This window comes from Chinchilla lanigera, unplaced genomic scaffold (assembly GCF_000276665.1).
Source record: "Chinchilla lanigera isolate Chin_1 unplaced genomic scaffold, ChiLan1.0 scaffold00037, whole genome shotgun sequence".
NCBI classification, from domain to species: Eukaryota; Metazoa; Chordata; class Mammalia; order Rodentia; family Chinchillidae; genus Chinchilla; species Chinchilla lanigera.
In genome coordinates this window covers 15,115,597-15,131,949 of record NW_004955438.1, presented here as the reverse complement: position 1 = coordinate 15,131,949, position 16,353 = coordinate 15,115,597, and the positions used below count along the sequence as shown (strand labels likewise).

At 54.0% G+C, this 16,353-nt stretch overlaps 1 protein-coding gene across 3 annotated transcripts in view; it reads left to right on the top strand.

Annotated features, from left to right (window-relative positions):
- The window catches only part of Itpk1 (inositol-tetrakisphosphate 1-kinase), a 149,739-nt gene that overhangs the window by 125,781 nt on the left and 7,605 nt on the right, over positions 1-16,353 (top strand). For 2 of the 3 annotated variants that reach the window (XM_013517236.1, XM_013517237.1), the window contains 5 exons: positions 5,214-5,312; positions 5,664-5,704; positions 10,003-10,168; positions 14,163-14,288; positions 15,398-15,465. In XM_013517236.1, the coding sequence (XP_013372690.1) occupies positions 5,214-5,312; positions 5,664-5,704; positions 10,003-10,168; positions 14,163-14,288; positions 15,398-15,465 (500 nt within the window). The remainder of the gene's footprint in view (positions 1-5,213; positions 5,313-5,663; positions 5,705-10,002; positions 10,169-14,162; positions 14,289-15,397; positions 15,466-16,353) is intronic. The other variant, XM_005390340.2, reaches the window with a different exon arrangement.

Here is a 16,353-nt window from a genome sequence, read left to right as displayed (position 1 = left end):
TGTGGCCCAGGTGGGAACAGATCTTGTCCAGGCTGCCTCCACCTAAGGCTGGTTCCTTTGGTGGTAAGTTGACAGCTGAAACCTAACCCCTTCCAAAGAGTGGGAGCAGGGCAGCCAGCCAGTGGTGTCTGCAGCTCCGGATGTGGGCAGCCAGCTCCAGATTAGGATATGGGACTGTGTGAACGCGAATCTTTCTCTCGGCTCGCTGGTGCACCCCAGAGCCTGAGATTTCAGAAAGGAAGGGTGTGTGAGCTGAGGCTGCACGTAGCCCACTCACAAAAAATGCCTTCTCCTTGCAGTTCTGCTGAGCTCCAAACATCACTGGGGGAGGATGGGCTCCTCTTGTCCCTTTTCTGACTTCTCTTTGGACTCCCGAGGGGTGGGGGACAGGACTCTGCACATTTGCTGGGAGGATTGAGGGAAATACTGTATGTAAAGGTTTTATTTAGCCTGGGGTCCCACGGAGAACAGACCCCCCCCACAGTGGCAGCTGTGGGTTTTCTTCCCTTTTTCTTATTTTAATTGATATAAAAAATATACAAGGGTTTGAATTCTTCCATATCCTCAACAATACTTACCTTGTCCGTCTTTTTTATGATAGCCGTTATAGTGGGTATGAGGTAGTATTCATGGTGGTTTTGATTTGCTTTTTGATCTATGACTTGATTTGCTGATGATGTTAAGTGTCTTTTCATGTGTTTATGGGCCTTTTTTGTTGTTTTTATTTTGACAACTTTCTTTTCATATTCTTTGCCCGTTTTTAATTGGGTTGTCTTTTACTGTTTAGTTGGTCTTTGTATGTTTTGGATACTAGACCGTTGCCAGATATAGTGGTGCCTCATTTCACAAGCTTATTTCAGTCCACTATTCCGGAAAAGATGGCCACATTCATGTTCATGCAGGAAGATGGCCATGGCTGTGTGTGTCACCCAGTGCAGAGTTTGCAAACAAAAACAAAATTTTGCCTGACTCTCCCTTTTGTGAACCAGGTTGTTTACAAACAAAAGCGTTCGTGACCTGAGGCACCACTATATACAATTTATAACTATCCCCCCCACCGTGGGTTATCTTTTCACTTTCTTTATGCTACCCTGTTAAGCACAAAAGCTTTTTTTTGGAGGGGGGGATGCTGTCCATTTTATCTACTGTTACTTTGGTTGCTTGTCTTTTAGTACCACATCTTAGAATCCATGCCCTAATAGAAGGTCATGAAGATTCACGATTCACTCTTTTTTCTAAGAGGTTTGTAGTTTTAGCTCTTAACAATTAGTTCATGACCCGTTTTGTATTAATTTTGTATGTAAGGTAAGGTAACTGTGCAGCTTCATTCATTTACATGTTGGTATCCCGTTGTCCCAGCACCATTTATTGAAAAGAATATTCTTTCCCCCAGGGAATGATCTTGGCACCTGCATGGAAAATGAGTAGGTATGCAGGTTTCTTTCTGGATTCCCCAGGATGGCCTTGACCCGTGTCTTCATGCGAGTACCAAATGTTCTCCATGACTGTAGTTTTGTAGTAAATTTTGAAATCAAGGAGGTACGAGTCTTTCACTGTATTCTTTTTCAAGATGCTTTGGCTCTTCTGGGTCCCTTCCATTTTAATAAGGATTTTAGGATTATCCTGTTCATTCCTGAAGAAAGACGGCTGAGATTTTGCTGAGTGTTGCATTGTGTTTATAGATCATCCTGGGAAAATTGATAAACAATATTAAATCTCCTTTTTATAGTATGTGTTTCCACTTATTGAAGTTTTCTTTAATCTCTTTCAACAATATTTTGTAATTTGCAGTGTTTGTTCTAACGTTCATTAAGTTTTTTCTTAAGAATTTTGTACTTTTTGATGCCTCTGGGAATGGGATGATTTACTTAATATTACATTGGATTGTTCATTGCTGCAGTATAGACAACTGCTTTTCCTATATTGATCTTCTATCCTGCAATCTTGCTGGACTCATTTATTATTAACTCTATCAGTTTGGGTGTGTGTGTGTGTATGTGTGTGTGTATGTATATGTATATATATATATGTCCCTTGGGATTTTCTATATACCAGATCATAATATGTGCAAATAGATATGGTTTTAATTCTTTCTTTCCAATCTGGATGTTTTCAGTCTTACTTTTCTTGCCTAATGGCCCCAGCTAGAACCCCCAGTATAGTATTAATAGAAGTGACAAGAACAAACATCCTATCTTGTTCGTAATCTTAGAAGAAAAATTTCCAGGCTCTTGCTATAAATTTGATGTTATCTTTAAGTATGGACTTTTGTAGATGCCTTTATTAGGTTTCGAAATTCCCTCCCATTCCTAGTTGTTGAGTGTTTTTACCATGAAAGGGTGTTAAGTTTTATCAAACGCTTTCCCTACGTCTATTGAGACGATTGTGTGGTTTTTGTCCCTTGATGTGGTACAGTAGATCCTCCCTTACTTATGGACGGTGTGTTCCACGGCCCCCAGTGGATACCTGAAACTTTGGGTAGTACCAAGTTCTGTATTTACTATGTTTTTTTTTTTTCCCTGTATAGTACCTAACACCTATAATAAAGTTCAATTTATAGGGCCAGGGGTGTGGTTCAGTGGAAGGGTACTTGCCTGGTTTGCGCAAGGCCCTGGGTTCCATCCCTGGCACGATCAAAAACAAAGTTGAATTATAAATTAGGCATAGTAAGAGATAAATAACAATTACATAATAGAACAATTATAGCAACATTCTGTAATAAAATTGCCAGTAGTTCTGATGTTGCACTTTGGGGCTGTGATTAATAAAACAAGGGTTACTTGCACACAAGCATTGAAACATGGCGGTTGACGGCTACTAGGTGACTAATAGGCTGGTAATGTACACAGCCTGAACATGCGGGACAGTGGCGTGATTCAGATGCGGCCTGGGCAGAAGGGGATGGTGAGAGATTTCATCCCCCTACTCAGAATGGCATGCAGTTTAAAACAGGAGTTTTTTGTTTCCGGCGTTTTACGTTTAAAATCTTTGGACTGCAGTTGATTGTAGGAAGCTGAACCTGCGCGTAGCACAGCCCTGGATGAAGAGGCTGCTGGAACACCGTGTATGGTCCGGACTGATTTCCATAAGCCGAAGCTGCTGTTGCATTGGGACTTGCGCACGGCAGAGGAGCTCGCTCGTAGGCCTCGATCCCACCGCTGCTCACTGTACAGCCCCACGTGCCCCAGTTTCCTCACCGTGAAATAGGGTGATGGTGGTGCTTCCTTATGGGGCCCTTACGAGGGTAAATGAGTGACAGTGTAACCACGTGGGGCAGTGTTTGGCACAGAGCCGGTGCCATGTGTGGACATGGTGGCCGTCATGGGTGACGTTACGTAACTGAAGGAGCCGCCCTGGGGAGATGGCATAGTTGGGGGACATTGAAGTCTGAAACGCCAAACTCTGGAGCCAGGCTGGCTCACCTGCTCTGGAAGCTGGCAGGCGTGGTGGTGGTCGTGGTCTGAGAGCTCTCCCAGGGGATGCCCTCTGGGCCCCCAACCGGCACATCTTCCCAGGAGAGGGCATGCACCATGTTCTGGGCCCAAAGTGGCACCCCAGCCTCTGCCGGGCCAGGTGAGCGCCCATCTGAAGCTTGTTGCTGAGTCCTACCGCTTGTTCAGACCGGACCATCAACGTCCCTGTTGCAGCAGGACTGCAGGACCAGATGTTTGCAGCAAGGAATCTTGCCCAGGCCACTTCCTCATCCCCACCAGCCTCCCTGCCCAGGCTGAGCCTGGGGAACGTGTGGACAGAGCTTGAGCTGAACACCAGTGCCCACCCCTGCTCCCCACCCCAACCCCCCTGACTTTTCTGCTGGCCGCCAGGCAAGCCTGGCTCCTCATTCTGGCCCTGTGGGCCATCACGGGACCTTGGGCAGTACTGCCCTGGGCCGTGTTTCTGGGTCTGTGCCTCCAGACACAGTCACAGCACATTGAGGGTGAAAAGCACTCACAGGCAGAAGCCCAGGGGGTCCTGGCTCTCAACACCCGCAAGGCCCACAAGGAAACCCTTCAACCCCAAGATGTACTCCTTCAGAGTTTGAGTTCTGCCTGGAGGAGCGAGGTGAGGAAGGAGGAAAGCACTTTTAATATGCCCCATGCAGTTCCTGGCATGGGTTTTTTTGAACTGAACGAGGCTGGATCTTGCTTGGTTTAATGTGCTGACGACCTGGCCAGCCAAGAAGCTCGACGTTCTGGGGACAGTGCTTTGCAGGTTTGCTTTTGGCTTGGTTTGCAAATCTATGGGTGGCAGGTCGCCGCTGCCTCAGTAACGCTCATCCCTGGCCAGCCTCTGTGCCCAGAAATATAGGGTGGTCCCACCTCCTGGGAGCTCATGGTCTTTTCCAAGAAGGGGACTATGACAGGAGTCAGTAATAACAAACAAGTTACTGAATAATCAGTGGAGATTGAAAATACATCTTGTTATCCCACCAACAACCTGCTTTGCCCTTAGGCAGCAGGAACCTCATGACTATGACAAAACTCAGCCCCTAGGAGTTTTCTGAAAACCCAGCACAGCATTAGGATCCACAGTGTGGGCACCGGGTGGGGGGACCAGCAGCCCAAGGCAGGGCTGGCCTGGCCTAGAGTGTGGCTGCCTGAGAGATACAGGAAGCAGGCCTGAGAGTTAGGAGGCAGTGACTGTCACAGGCCACCCTGGGAGCCCCGCAGGCAACGATGGCTGTCACCAAGGGCAAGTTGTTTCATCCCTCTGACCTCAGTTTCCTCCTTACGGGATAAGTTTGTAGGCTGTAAAGGTGATAATGTGTGAAGCCGTCAGCACAGTGCCAGACACGTGGTATCGTCCTGTAGTTGTCGCTGAGCCAAGATGTCATATGGCGGGAAAGTACTAAGCTGGGGAAATGGTTAATAGTGTGTTAAGCTGAAAATCAGGTTGCAAAATGGTACCTGCTAGCAGTTGTGTGTCAGTGTGTTTGTGTTTACAGCACAGGCTGAGAAGAAGGGATATATAATAATCTATGTTGTAATATATGTGAATATGCATATTTCCTATTTGTGCTCTTCAGATTTTCCAGTCAGCATATAAGATTTTTATAATTACAGAACTGTTACTAGAAAGGATAATGGAAGAATATGCTGTGAACATTCACACACATAGAATGCTGCGGAGTTGGGGGCAGGCAGCGTTGGGCGTGCGGAGGCAGGTACTGGGGGCCCGGGGCAGGGCACTGACCCGACCTCTCTCCACTCTAGATGACAGGATCTGCTCTCCGCCCTTCATGGAGCTCACGAGCCTGTGTGGGGACGACACCATGCGGCTGCTGGAGCAGAACGGCCTGGCCTTCCCCTTCAGTATGTACTGCGCTGAGCGCGCTGGGCGGGTAGGGGAGTGAGGGCGAGGCGGGTATTGACAGATCTCGGGATTTAAACTCGCTCGAGCATGGGCAGGTACTGTGGCTGCCAAGGAGGGGCTGCCCTCAGTCCCATCTGTGCCCCTCTATTGAGTGGGTCCCTGGGGTGTGGGCCAAAGATGTCTTTCCTGCCTGGCCTGGGGGTGCCTGTCACATGACCCTCCTGTAGGCACTGTTTGTCCTCAGTGCGACTCATCAGCTCCCCACTGCCTGGTCCCTCCACGTCCGCCAGGTCCGGCTGTGTGGGTGACAGCCCTGCTGATTCCTCTTTGCTTGTCTTTCCCACCCACAGTTTGCAAAACCCGAGTGGCCCATGGTACCAACTCTCACGAGGTGAGTGGAAGATTTGACTATCCCTGTCCCTAGCTTCCCTGCACTGCCATCCCTAAATCCTATCAGCCCCTTAGGTCTCACTGGGACCCGTGAGCTCCATGGCCAGAGCCACAGCTGCTGCTGTGCCCTGTCCTGCCCTGGTCTCCCCTTCAGGATGGGCAGCTGCCTTCCCAGGCTCTGCAGCAGTGAGCAGAGGAAACATTGTGGCCTTCTACACTGTATCCAAGCTCACGCCACAGAGGAGCCTCACCCCACTGTCTGTCCCTGTCCCCAAGGCCAAGAGGGCATGTTGGGCCACCTGCCCTCTTTGGAGCCTGGCTTAGTTGGCAGGGCCACCGTGACAAAGCAGCATAGCCATGCAACTTAAATAGAGACCTTTGTCTTCTCACAGACCTGGGGCTGGCGGTCCCAGATTGGAGTGCTGGCAGGGCTGGGTTGTGGTGCGGGCTGCTCCTGACAGCTGTTTCCTCCCACAGCCGCCCGTGTGTGTGTAGAACATGAGAGTACGTTATAAGGCACTAATGGCGTTGTGAGGGATCCCCCCAAATGTTTCATCAGAACCTGCTTACCTCCAGATACCCTCACACCGGGGCTCAGGGCTTTGGCTTACAGAGTTGCAGGGGACGAACATGAAGTCCACAGCAGAGCCCCTGGAAGTCCCAGCAGCCTGACCTGTCCCTGTCTTTCTGTCCTCTGGTTCATTGGTGGCAGACACTGGGCTGGGCCCAGGGAGGGCTACTAAGTGGGAAGACTCCATCACTGCCCCCAAGGTCTGCCAGCTGCTGAGAGAGGGCCAGGGAGGAAGGGGACCCACACCTGCAGGTGTGCTGTGACCCCCGCCCTCCTGTACCTTCGCCTCCCCTCTGCATCTATGCCCAGCCCACCTGGGTGCCAGGAATGGTGCCTGTGATCCAAGGGCTGACCCTGGGGCAGAGAATCCCTATAGAGACCGCGAAGGGAGTAAAGGAGGACAGTGTGAGGTGAGGACTTTGGGGCAAGAGGCAGCTCCCTTGGGTCCCTGCTGTGCTCCCAGCCCCCAGGTTGCACACCAGGTGGAGCACTCAGGGAACGCCGGGGGCCTGGAGGAAGCCCCTCCTGGGCAGCCCACCCCCAGGAGGGCTCCTAGCGCGGTGACGCAAGTGGAAGCCTGCCAGCTGCACCTTTTCCAGACGTGTATTGCACTGTTTATCCCTGCAGATAGCCATGGGGAGATGTCTGTAGACAGCGTCACCGGAGCAGGGGACATGCTGTGACAGACTGGCACTGCCCATGGGAAGGAAGTCGCTGCCAGCCGTAAAGGGCAGCCATCTCCAAAGATCAGGAGCCCTGCGGGCACCCTGGGTGCCCTTCCTGGCCACCAGCCTCATGTTCCCCTTGCCTCCCTGTCACTAGCACACAGCTCCCGCTTGCTGGGTCCTTGAGTTTCAGGGTACGAGTGTGGGGGCAGCCTGTGTCACATTGGTCAGCCGGGGGGGGCCACGCGTCCAGTCACCGAGGACCCCAGCCTGGGAATTCACAGAACTGGGCTACTTTTGCTGTTCTGCATTGCTAGTTGAATGACTCAGGGCAGGTTACTGAGCTTCTCTGAGCATTTGCCCTGCATTTATGAATGGGGATTTAGCAACTGTTGTGGAGCATAGGGGTTTCTTCCATGGTTTGCTGCAGCACCTGGCCCAGGGGAATTGTTTGATAAGCTGTTGTGGAGCCAGCTGCCCTGGGGTGGGGGCTCCGGTCCAGAGGGCTCTTTTTGGCCAGCCCCTGCTGGCTTCGTGAGAGTTGTGACCCTCAGGTTGGGTCAGCACCCCCAGGGAGACTGTGTTGGTTTGGGGTTATTTTTGCAAGGTGAACAACATAATACAGGACACATATTTTGTAAGATTATTTGTAATAGCCATCTAAAGAATGATATAGAAAAGAGTGCAGGAAGTCTGTCCACACACTAAGACCAAGGAAACTAGCCAAGGGCCTGGATCCCAAGGAAATGTCCTGCATGAGTCCATCTGAAGGCCTAGAGATCATTATAGTGCCTCCCACGAGTCCAGCTGGAGGCCTAGAGCCCATAACAATACCTTATGTGGGCCTGTTTCACGGATCTGCGCTGGGAAGGCCCAAGGGTCAGTGGTGGAATCTAGGAAGTCTGTGCCAGTGGGATGAAGGATCTGTGCTAGCAGGCTGAGGGATCTGCACTGGAGCCAGGAAGTGATGCTCAGAAGAACCAGAACTCCCCCCAAAAGTACCACAGCCATCCTCAGCAACAGTGAGGTCCTGAGCTCCTCCAGTGATCAAGATGGCCGAGTTCCCATTAGGGAAGCCAATGCAGTAAGCTTCTCCAGGAGACTTGCAGTGCACCGTCTTCCCCTACGGAGCCAGGAAGCAATGCTGAAAATGAGGACCAGAGCTCCCCCAGAGTGAACCAAAGCTACTCTCAGTGCCAGTGAGGTCCCGAGCTCCTTGGGGGATGAAAACAGCCAAATTCATCAGGAAAGCCAGCATGACAAGTTCCTCCAACAGAACCAACAGCTCCTTACAGCTTCTACCAGCTCCCAACAGCTTTTTCTCAGCTCCCAACAGCCTCTTTAGTTCCCAAAAGCCTTTCTTCTTCTTCTCCAGCTCTGCCTCTTATGCTGCTGGCAACAGTCCCCAGGTGGACCTGTCACATCCAGCACCACAATTACTCAGTTCAGCTGGGGGTTATAGGTCGACCACCAGTTGTCAGTCCACTACAGAGACCATCTGCCCCAAGATGGGCACACATGCATGCACCCCTCTGCCCACCCCAGCACCAGGGCTGTCCCGGTCCACTGCCGCAGTGTGAACCCTGGCCTCAGCGCTTGCCTGCTGCAACAGCCTGTTAGCCTCATGGGGTGCCCTCCTGCAAGGTTTTGCCACAGGCTGAGCAGGCTGAGGGCTGAGAGACTCACATCTCCAGGGGGCACAGGGTCATGTGCATCGAGGGTGGAAGACATAGCAGCAAGGGATCAGCCGTGGACAGGAGGGGGTTTCTGGTGGGCCTTGTCCAGTGGGGGACTCTCAGAGCCTGTGACTCTCAGAGCCTCTCACCCTGCCTGGACCAGGACTGGTTTTGCCAGAGCACTGTTTCTGGTTTATGTTCATTGAACTGTGGGTGTCTGTTGTGATTTTAAGCCAGGCAGGTGCTAGCGTGCTTCATGGTGGGGCATCAGCAGCCTCTCTTTCCCTTCCTCCCTCCCTCCCTCTTCCTCTTCCTCTTCCTCCTCTTCCTCTCCCTTTTCCCAAAGCCCGAGCACTCTGAAGCCAGCCCTGGCGGCCTGGATGCTGTGCTGCAGAGAGCAGAGTGGGGACCCCACTTCTGCTCATCCCGAGCCCAGCAGGCCGTCTGACACCAAGCAGTCTGACCCCGGAGCACCTGGGCCTTTCTCTGTGTTTACGGTGGCTCCCCCCGAGGAGGCTGGCTCCCCCCACCCCAGCACACACTGGTTCCCTGTGTTTCTGCCCTGCCGAGCACCGGGCACCTAGTCGACATGAGGGGCAGCGGCTGGTGCAGCAACCAGCTGTCCAGGCCGTCGCTGCGGCTCAGCAGTCCCGGGCTGCCAGTCTCGGTGGCTTCACCCTGGGGCCCTGCGGGATTAGCTTGACCTGGCACTGGCAGCTGACTCAGTGGCCGGAGTTCTCGCCAGCCTTGGTCAGCAGAGATGGTGCCCCTGCCCTCCCTGCCTCAGTCCCCTGCTGTGTCCTCCCCTGGGCATACTGTCGTCAGAGGCTGGGGACTTGATACACAAGGACACGACTCTCTCCAGAGGTCCCTGAGCTCCTCAGGGCCTGAGCTTCCTTACGTGTAAGCAGGGGATGGTGACATGCTGTCTTGGAGGAGCCTTGTCATGGTAACATCCATAGTACTAGAGTCTGGCTTGACCCCAGGAGGTAGCTTTGGCCTAAGGCCTCCAGCTCCTGAGCGTGGCTTCTGCTGCCTGCCTCCCTCCTGGGTCTTTTTGAGGATCCTACAGGATATCATTGGGTTGAGTAGCGCACAGCCCAGGGGTCTGATTCCCTGGGACGACGGTGTGAATAGTGCTTTCAGGAATTGTGCAGCACGCAGCCTGCTCATCTCTACCTGGCAGGCTTCATGGGTGCAGGATTTCCCAGCCCCACCAAAAGTGCACTGATCCTCACATGTTCTTGCATTCCACTCCATGTACCTCATGCCATAGGGATAAGCCATAGGAGAGCAGGGGGACAGGACCTGTCCCTGGACAGGTGACACGGCTGTGTTGGAAGGTGGGGCTGTGAATTCTGACAGCCTTTGGCCCCTGTCTCCCCAGATGGCCATCGTGTTCAACCAGGAGGGCCTGAGTGCCATCCAGCCACCCTGCGTGGTCCAGAACTTCATCAACCACAATGCTGTGCTCTACAAGGTGTTTGTGGTGGGCGAGTCCTACACCGTGGTCCAGAGGCCCTCGCTCAAGAACTTCTCTGCCGGCACATCAGGTATCTGCTCCTTGTGCACCTGCGGGCTGTGCCAGACCCTGGGCACAGCTGCCCTGCGCCTCGCATTTACTTCCGGAGGTGTGGCCTGGAGGCTGTGAGCTGTCTGTAGGTGGACCGGGACTCTGGCCACCAGGCACCGTGGGCTCTAGCTGGCAGAGCCGTGCCCTCCTCAGGAAGCACTTGCAGGCTTCCTGTCTACAGATGGGTCCTGGGACCTGCACAGTGAGGGGACGGGAGGACCCCCGCTATCCCATGGCCCCTCAGGGAAGTGCAGGGCAGAATGGCTCTGTCACACCAGTCTCTGCTTGTTGGCCACGTGTGCCCGTTCCCCGCACTCTGTTAGCAAGCAGAGCGGCTGGGGTGCGAGGGTCCCTAGCGTGGGACCTCAGGCAGGTCACAGTGGGCAAGTCACTGCACCCTTCACTGCCCCAACGTGGGGACCTGGTCAGTGAGTGTCCCGGATCGGTGGATAGGGGTCCTCAGTTCCCTCAGAGGTCACACGGTGGTGCTGTGTGCACCATGCCTCTGTCCTTCCATCCCTGGAGGTGCCCTGCTGGGAGCAGCCTGTGGCCCCCAAGGTCCCCCTGCACTCACTGCTTGCCTCCGGTAGGCCTGGCACCAGCTACTTCTGGCTATTAAAAACTGACCCGAAGTTAAAGAGTGCTGGTGCTGGGGCTGCTCCAAACGTGTTCTGGGTCACAGAGGCCAAACATTTTGGGCAGTGCCTTGGAAGAGCTTTCTTGCCAGGTCCTGTGGAGGACATCTGACTGCCCAGCGCACCTTGCTTGGGCTTGTTGACACTTCCGTGTGGGAGAAATGCCATCCCTAGGAGCGCTGATACGTGGGCTCCTGCTGTGCATCTGAGCAAGCAGAAGTGCCTTCCTGAAGTCCCTCCCCCGGGCTCCTGTCACCTCCACCCTCCCAGTTTCCCCTCTCGCCCTTCTTCCCTGGGTCGCTTTTGTTCTTTCCACAAACACAGTAGAGAGCAGACGCTTTAGAAATCCACATCTTGGGCCCGGGATATAGCGCAGCGGCACAGCACCTGCCTGGCAAGCGCAAGGTCCTGAGTTCGTTCGATTCCTGGCACCAAAAAAAAAAAATCCACATCTATTTCCGCTTTCTTCTATTTCCTGTGAGCATAGCGGGTATACACAGCCAGGGCCTCGGAGAACCCCATCCTGACTCTGCTTCCCCACACCCAAGCCCAGGGGCCTTGGGATGAACTGGGTGACAGCCTGGGGTGCAGAGGTCTAGAGCAGTGTTTATATGCTGCATACCACCAGGAGACAGTCTCCCAAATTGTGGGCCAGTCTTAAACTCGCAACAATCCTCCTGCCTCAGCCTCCCTAGTGCTGGTATTACAGGTATGCACCATCATGCCTGGCCTAAAACTTCTTTATTATTGTCCTGATAAAAATACATTCTTTTAGTCTATGAAAAGTATATTAAATTAAGAATCGTGAGGACAAGAGGTGTAGCTCAGTGGTAGAACATTTGCTTAGCGTGCATAAGGCCCTCAATTCTGTCCCTAGCACTGCCAAAAAACAGTCTGAGATCATCTCCTTTTTTTTCTTTTTATCTAAATCACTTCATCACTAAAAGAAATTCACCACCAGATCTTTGTTTTGCACACAGAAGTGTATTTGTGTTTTCCAACTTTCTCTTCTAGGTGAGAACTCCTCGTTCGTGTCTTTTCTCATGGCTGTTTGCTCTTTCTAGGCTGTAAATGCAGCCCAGGCCAAATGCAGAAAAACACACACGAAAACCGAGTAACTCCTGGGCGTCTGGTTCTGTGGCTGTGGTCTGTGGGGTGTTGTGCCAAAGAAGCAGCGTGGGTTCCGCCTTGCACCTGTGTATTCAGCGTAAGACAGCTGTGGCCGTTTGCATTCGACCGGTTGGAAAGGACACTCTGGGGCTCTGGTCCTTTCTAGGCACCGCCCAGCCTTCCGGCTCCCACGGCCACTGTGGCAGATCCCACAGCTTCCTGTGTCCATTCAGGACCCGGGAGAGTCAAGGATGTTTCTCCACAACTTCTGTTCTCTGAATTGCCAGGGGTACTTTTGTTTTCTGTGCACCATCGTCTCCAAGTTAGCCTCTGACTTCCGTAGCCTGTGTCATCTCATAGATGCCTTGACTGGGACCAAGCAGAGTTCTGATGAAGAGTTGACACTGGCCTGTACTGCTTCCAAGGATATGAGGATATTCTTCTGTTTTCTGTCCATGGGTCACATTTCTGGAGAGATAGGCAGCTTTTTGTTCCCTCTTTCTTTGTGGTGGGTTTATTTGTTATCCTTTACCTTGACTTAACAACATGGCACCTCAGGCTGCTGGATTTATGCAAGGTCTCCGTCACACTCCATGCCTGAGCTTGCTCTCCCTTAGGGGTACTTCTTACCATCGGAAGCAGGGGTCAGCAGACTTTTTCTGCAAAAAGCAGAATAGTTAATAAACAACTGCCATCCCAGTTATTTAATGCTGTCATGCTGCCCTTGCGGAGCAAAAGCATCTGTAGAGAGACAGAAATGAATGGGCGGGGCTGTGCTCCAAGGATACTATTATATTTACAAGTGCAGCTGTCCTGGCCTGCAGTGTGTAGCTGGCCAGTCTAGACTGCAGCACCTCTTCTGGTCAGTGAAATGCTTTTACTGAACCTACTTCCCCAGCCTCTCTGTGCAGGTGCAGGGGGTCAGCCAGGGGCCTGTCAGGGGCACATTCTACCCTCATGAACATGTATTCTAGTGGGAGAGACACACACAGGGAGGACACTACCAAAGAGCCAATTGTCACTTGAAGTGAGAGGTTTCAGGGGAAATAGCACAGATCCAGGGACACCACCTCTTAAGGGAGCTTCTGGGAAGAGTGGTGGCAGTGCAGACCCCTCTGCAGAGGTGGGGTTTAATGCAACTGGAAGGCAACTCAGGTCACCATTGGCAACACTGTGATCCCCAGCAGAGGTAGGAGACAAGCAGAGAGGCTGAAGACCGTGGCCAGAGGTCAGGGCTGTGCTGCTGAGTTGCTGGGAGGTTGGGGGCTGTTCTTGCCATTTACTCTTCTTTTGAACCTAGTTTTTCCGCCTGTAGGTTCAGAACACAGCCATTCATGATTCCTCTCCTTGTCCGCTGTCCCCTGCAGGATGGTGGTGGTGGCCCTTCCCTCACCTGTGCTGTGTGTTTCTTGGGTGTAGTTCAGGACCTGTCCTGGCTGGGCCCCCGAGTCCAGGGAGCTCCCAGGACCAAGAGCCTCACTGTTGAGCTGAGGGAGCTAGGCCCTGGCCCGTCCTTCTGTTAAAGGGATGGGATATCTTAAAGATCCCCGAGGAACTGGGTGCCAGGACTGTGCCTTGGGACTCAGATCCCTTCTAAGCCACCTCAGCTTCCCCACTGTCTCAGGTGACAGGGAATGGCTAGGAGCTGCTGTCACTCCCTGCAACCCTGCTCTGGCTACACATGGAGAAATTTTGAGTCTGGGGCATCTGTTGCTGCGAAATCGTCCTTTGGCCAGAGCACAGCAGGCCAGAAGTAGCAGGGGTGGGAGGGTCGCTTTGCCATGTGTGCATTTGACCTTGCTTCAGGAAGCTGTTGGAAGCTGTGGTCTGTCCCGTCCAGTGGGTATGGCAGATGCAGCTCCATCCGTTCCTGGCACCTGCCAAGTGCCCGTGTATTGTGTTGGTGACTCCTGTGGGCTCTCTGACCTGCCTGAACTTTGCTGGGTCCACCTGCTGATGGTGGCACTGCTTTGTCCCCCTGCTCTGCCAGTCTGGCCACTAACCTTGGGAACCTGCAAAGCACCCTGCACTGGGGGGAGGCTGCAGGATAAGAAGGTGGGCCTGGCTACAGAAGGCCAGAGCACTGTGCAGACTGCCGGAGCCCCACTCCAGCCTCTGGCCCACCCAGCTTCGCCACCCCCAAAGGCTCCCTCGTGGCTGTCGGTGCCCCGGAGTGGAGGTTGGTGGAGCTGCTTGACACAAGTCCCGCAGGGTGTTTATTTTCCCCAGGCTCCTCCCCAGGACCGTCTCTCGTGCCCCCCGTCTGGACTGGCTCTGGTCGGAGCGGCAGGAGGACTGCTGGGCACACCGGGGTGGCCAGGGGCCTCTGTGCCTCGCTAGCGGGAAGGATGCCAGGTACATCTCAGCGCCTGCCTGCTTGGCCTCTGCCCGAATCACTGCCTCATGCATGATTGTTGCAGCGCCTTGGAGTGCTAGAACTGGGGGCGTGGGGTTGGCAGCCCAAGTGGGCTCCCCCAGCCCTGGCACACAGCTCCTCAGCCGGGGCCCTTCCTGTCCTTGGGCTTCAGGATCTGTGTCCCAGGGACAGTCAAGCAGGGGCCGGTGGACTCCTCAGGGGCTCCCAAGCAGGATGGCCCCATGCCGCTCTTGGGGCCGGGGGAGACCAGGGGGTGGTGGTAGACTTGGCCAGAACTCCTCCCTGGGCTTGTGGCTTTGTGATTCTTGCCTTCATGTGCCATGCTTCGGAGTGCTTGAGAACATTCCTAGCTGACCAGCTGGCCTCACATCTCCCCGGAGCGGCCTTGGTTATCTCCTCAAGGATGTTTCTCTCGAGGACGGATGGACACACTGTCAACTTAGCACTTCGGTGTTCCGGGATTTGTCTGCCTCCCGTGCCCCAATGGGATGGTGGGGGAGGGGTGCAGCCGTGGCGGGCATGGAGCAGGGGTGCGTGGGCTGGAGGAGGTGGAGGGCATTTTGGGAAAGACAGACCTTTCTGGAAGCTTTCTCGGTGAAGCCTGTGTTCTGGTTTCCTGCACTTCCCCACATGATGGGGAAACGGCGGAATCTTTCACAGTTTAAGCTCTCATACGCTGGTGGCAACCTGGCCGTTTCTTCATAAGTATCTTGGGACTAGGGAGGCTTTTGACACATGGGTGCACACCTTGTCAGCTCACGCACTTCCCTGTCCTCCCAACCCCTGCTGACATATACGCGACACACTTAAGGCGGGCATCCTGTGTCAGGGAACCCCAGGCGTGGTGAGAGGCAGCCCAGTAAGCAGTGGTTTCTACCTGGGAGGAGAAATGGAAACGGGGGTGGGGGACATCCACCCATGACGCAGCGTCTCGAGGGGTAGGATGCCCTGCTCGCTGAGCTGGGCGCTGCTGCCCGAAGCCTCCCTGACTAGTGGCTGGAGTGGTGCTGCCCCCTGGTGTCCACTGGAGGAATTGTGTCCCTACCTCGCCGGTGTAACTCTCCTTTGCCGTCTTGTGCTTTTGCAGACCGAGAGTCCATCTTCTTCAACAGCCACAATGTGTCGAAACCGGAGTCGTCGTCGGACCTCACTGAGGTATGTCGCTTCCGTGTGGTGGCCTGGCTAAGGCTGCCCTCACCCCGGCCTAGTGTGGGGTGCTGCTGGCCATAGGGCCCCCTGCTGAGCTCTCTGACCAGGCAGGGTGGGAAGAGTGCAGGGCTGGGGTTGAGGTTAAGGTTAGGGCACCACAGCTGTGCATACGTGGGAGGTGATGCGTTGGAGCCTGGATGGAGCTTTACTGCCTCGATCCCTGGACTTGTCCTCTCCTGGGGCTCCCGCTTCCCTGAGCTTGTGTCCGTCTGCTGTTCTGAGCATTTCCTGTGTCCCTCCCTGTCCTGAGCTGGACTCCCAAGAGCCACAGCTGACCGTGATGCCCTGGCCTACTGTGTGCCGCCCTCCAGGAGCCTGCCCTGGGCTCGCGCGCCTGTCGTGAGCGCTAGCAGCATGTCTCCTTGGTGTTGGTTTCCGGTTTGTTTGAGAAGCCTGTGCTGAGGTTTAGACAGAGTGCGGCGTGGCCAGGGACCTGGAGGGACACCACCGTCCTTCGGGATGTTGACACATGTCCCCAGGAACGAGTCAGGGAAGCTTTGGGAGTGACTAGATTTTAAACAGAGCCTCTCAGGGCGCAGGTGTGCGAGCCGTTAGATGGAGTAGGCGCTCGGTGCCGGAAAGGCCGTCTGCTCAGTGTGAGGCTCTCCGGGGCTTCCTCCCAGCCCGATGTCTCCGAGCCTCGTTCAGCCAGAAGGGAGTCGAGTTCCACAGCCCTCCTGAGAAGCTGCGCCTGCCAGGGTCCTTGCGCAGTGCAGGGCTAGTGTCCCTTAAGACTGCTAGCCGATGCCAGAGGAACGCTGTGAGGGCTGCAAGCGGAGATCTGCCTCAGTTTCCTCATCTGAGAACAGGGAAGAGGTCAGCCTGGACACAGCC